The 3,164-nt window shown below is 49.6% G+C and overlaps 1 protein-coding gene across 1 annotated transcript in view; it reads left to right on the forward strand.

The window, feature by feature from the left end:
• Positions 1-894: 894 nt before the first annotated feature.
• Positions 895-3,164, forward strand: part of LOC311329043 (matrix metalloproteinase-14-like) — a gene marked incomplete at its 3' end in the record, with an annotated part of 9,851 nt that continues 7,581 nt past the window's right edge. Inside the window, exon 1 of the mRNA XM_084462931.1 lies at positions 895-1,431. Within this exon, the coding sequence (XP_084319057.1) occupies positions 1,333-1,431 (99 nt within the window). The remainder of the gene's footprint in view (positions 1,432-3,164) is intronic.

A 3,164-nucleotide genomic window follows, 5' to 3' on the forward strand; every position in this document is an offset into this window, starting at 1 on the left:
AACAACAATACATTTTATTTGTAATGCATTTTACATTAGAAACAACTCTCAAAGTGCTATATAGCCTATATATTTAAAAATGTATATAAATGTTATCTATTTTTTAAATAAATAAATAAATAAATAAATAAATAAATAAAAGATCTCTAACTCTAAGTGCAAGCCAGGACTGTTGTATTCCCAACCATACTGTGAAAGTAGCCAAGAAATGAATCCAAATCTTGTCCGTTTTTAGAGGGGGTTGTTGAGCACTGATGTACATTTATTACACAAGTATGTGCGCAAACACGCCTCTGTAAAACTCTTAACTCATAAATAGCCTGTTGAATCAAGGTAGGGCGGAATGAGCGCGGAGGTCTCCGGCACGGTGACCCCTCATCGCTCCGAGAGGAGGGGCTAGAGAGGGGGGGCTAGAGAGGAGGGGCTAGAGAGGAGGGGCTAGAGAGGAGGGGCTAGAGAGGGGGGGCTAGAGAGGAGGGGCTAGAGAGGGGGGGCTAGAGAGGGGGGGCTAGAGAGGAGGGGCTAGAGAGGGGGGGCTAGAGAGGAGGGGCTAGAGAGGGGGGGCTAGAGAGGAGGGGCTAGAGAGGGGGGGCTAGAGAGGAGGGGCTAGAGAGGAGGGGCTAGAGAGGGGGGGCTAGAGAGGGGGGGCTAGAGAGGGGGAGCTAGAGAGGGGGGGCTAGAGAGGAGGGGCTAGAGAGGAGGGGCTAGAGAGGGGGGGCTAGAGAGGAGGGGCTAGAGAGGGGGGGCTAGAGAGGAGGGGCTAGAGAGGGGGAGCTCCACTTTCCATCCTGCCCTCCAGGGACCTGGACTACCACGTCTGCAGCTGCGAGAGAGAGGAGAGGACAGCACCTAAACATCCCTCATTATGATGAAAGACTAGTTAGAGAGGGTTAGGGGAGATCGACTGCGAAGGGAAAGGTTAACCGATGAGGAACGCGGATTATGAAAACATTCTAAGTAGTCGATTGGCAAATGTGGAGTGAAAAGTGAGACGTTGGAACTAGATGCCAACTTATCAGAAGACTCTCCAGAACTTTTGACTTCCTTATTTAACACTCGAGGAACTAATAAAAGAATGCGCAGATTTAGTAAATGCAAATTACTTTGGAAATAATTTTATTGCGTGATTTTTACATGTTTACGAGCATTTCTCTCCGACCGGTGTAGTCGAGTCGACTGCGCAGAAGCTGCTCCCGGATTTTGTTCAGGGATTTTTTTTTTTTTTTCACAATATAATGTTTTGACAAATAGCAATTTGAAAGAGTACGCAAAAGTGTTACAGCTTACAAATAGCCTATTTTAGTACTTTTCGTCGGGTTTCGTGGTGGAGGAATGGCAGTGTGCTTCAAAGCGCTCGTCCAACTGTTGTTGCTGGGGATGGCATGGGACCCCCGGGCGCTCGGAGCCTCGCCAAGGGACGTGAAGCCAGAGGTGAGTTGACCTCTGAGTTGACCTGCAGAGGTGAGTTGACCTGCAGAGGTGAGTTGACCTGCAGAGGTGAGTTGACCTGCAGAGGTGAGTTGACCTGCAGGAGGTGAGTTGACCTGCAGGAGGTCACCGAGGGGAACAGAGAAGAGAGCCTAACTGAACAGTTAAACAAGCAATGTGAAAATTGTAATAAATGTAATAATAACCTTTAATTGGCCTACACTTTCCATTTACCATCCATTTGCATTTAATAATTACATATGGCCATCGCATAATTGTTTATATCTTTCATGTGACCGTGGCACGTGAACGTTCCTATTTTGAAATGTTGCAAAATTCAGGAAAGAACTTCTGGTTGTGTTGGAGTCACATGATGTTGATATGGTCTCGAGGAGGAGTGGAGGGAGTTTGAGAGGATCGGGACACAGGCGGGCGGGGGGGGGGGGGGGGAAGCTGCCCATAATGATGATAGCTCTTATGAAAACAGGAACGCTGAGCCAGCAAAAGTGCAGAACAAGAGAAGTGAAGCAGGCAGAAACCCCGTGGCCGTGGCCGGTGTGCTGTGGTCAGCTCTCTGCGGGGAAAGGCCGGGGGATTGAGGATTATGGTGCGTCCGGCTCCTTTAAGAGAGATGCTGAGATGCAGTTGTTGACATCTGCCCCGAGTTATGGTCAAAGCAACCGCAGGAGGGGGTTTCTCTCATCTCTACAAGAGTGTTGCAAGGATAGAAGTGGTCAGAAGTCAGTCAGCTGCACACCGGTCAGCTATAGACAGGAAGAGGAAGTAAGCTATTTGTGTTTACTTCACAGGAAGTCATGACCTATGACTCATCACACGCGCTCGCACCTGCACGCACATCTGCGTCCCACTCAGCTGAGTGGCGTGACCGTAGCCACGGCAACCCGTCAATTCGACTCAAATCGTCAGAGTAGCCCTCCCGATCCTGGTCGGCCTCCAGTGCCGTGGCATCAAATGTCTTTTTAATCGTTTGATCCCGACCATGGGCGCCTGAATTGTATTTCCAGCTGTGCAGATGGAAAAGGGAATTATTCGACTGTGTTGACCTAGATGAGACTGGCAACCGGGCAGAAATGCTTCTGCGTCTCTCGGAGGAAGGAGGCAGTCGTCCGTCAGCGACGTACAGCGAGTTTAGATGCGAGTTACAATTAAAACAGCGAACCCTGGTGATCTACGAGCCGCCCACAGCCTTGACCAGCGGTCGTGAGCAGACCCAGGTCCTTCCAGAGGGCGGACGCCTGGTCTGCATTGTGCAATTCTTGAAAGAGAGCCCTCGAATCAAGCGTAACGTTTCCTAAACGTTATTTCAACAATGATCGAAACGATCAGAATGATCTTCTTCGGGCTGTAGACGGCATTACAGTTGAGTCGCGAGCGCTCTTTCAAGAATTGAACACTTGTTTTCTACAATTTGGCCCAGAGACAAATCGGGGATGTGCACAAGACCGAACACAAACTTGCTGAGTCTGCGTTGTGCACCAGAATCCTGCTGACCTGCATCTGAGGAGACGTGTTTCTCAGTACTTGGGGCTCCTGAGGTAAACGGAGATGAACCGACATGGTCAGTTACTGGGCTGGCCAGCGTGTAAGGGCACCGTAGGCGTGTCACTTCCTGTGGAGTGTGTGGGAGAGACAGGAAGTGGGCAGGGAATTTCCTCCACTTTAAAACACCTGGTGACCAAATTTCCGACCGCAACAACCTACTGACACATATACAC

Source organism: Borostomias antarcticus (assembly GCF_949987555.1).
Source record: "Borostomias antarcticus genome assembly, contig: scaffold_437, whole genome shotgun sequence".
NCBI classification, from domain to species: domain Eukaryota; kingdom Metazoa; phylum Chordata; class Actinopteri; order Stomiiformes; family Stomiidae; genus Borostomias; species Borostomias antarcticus.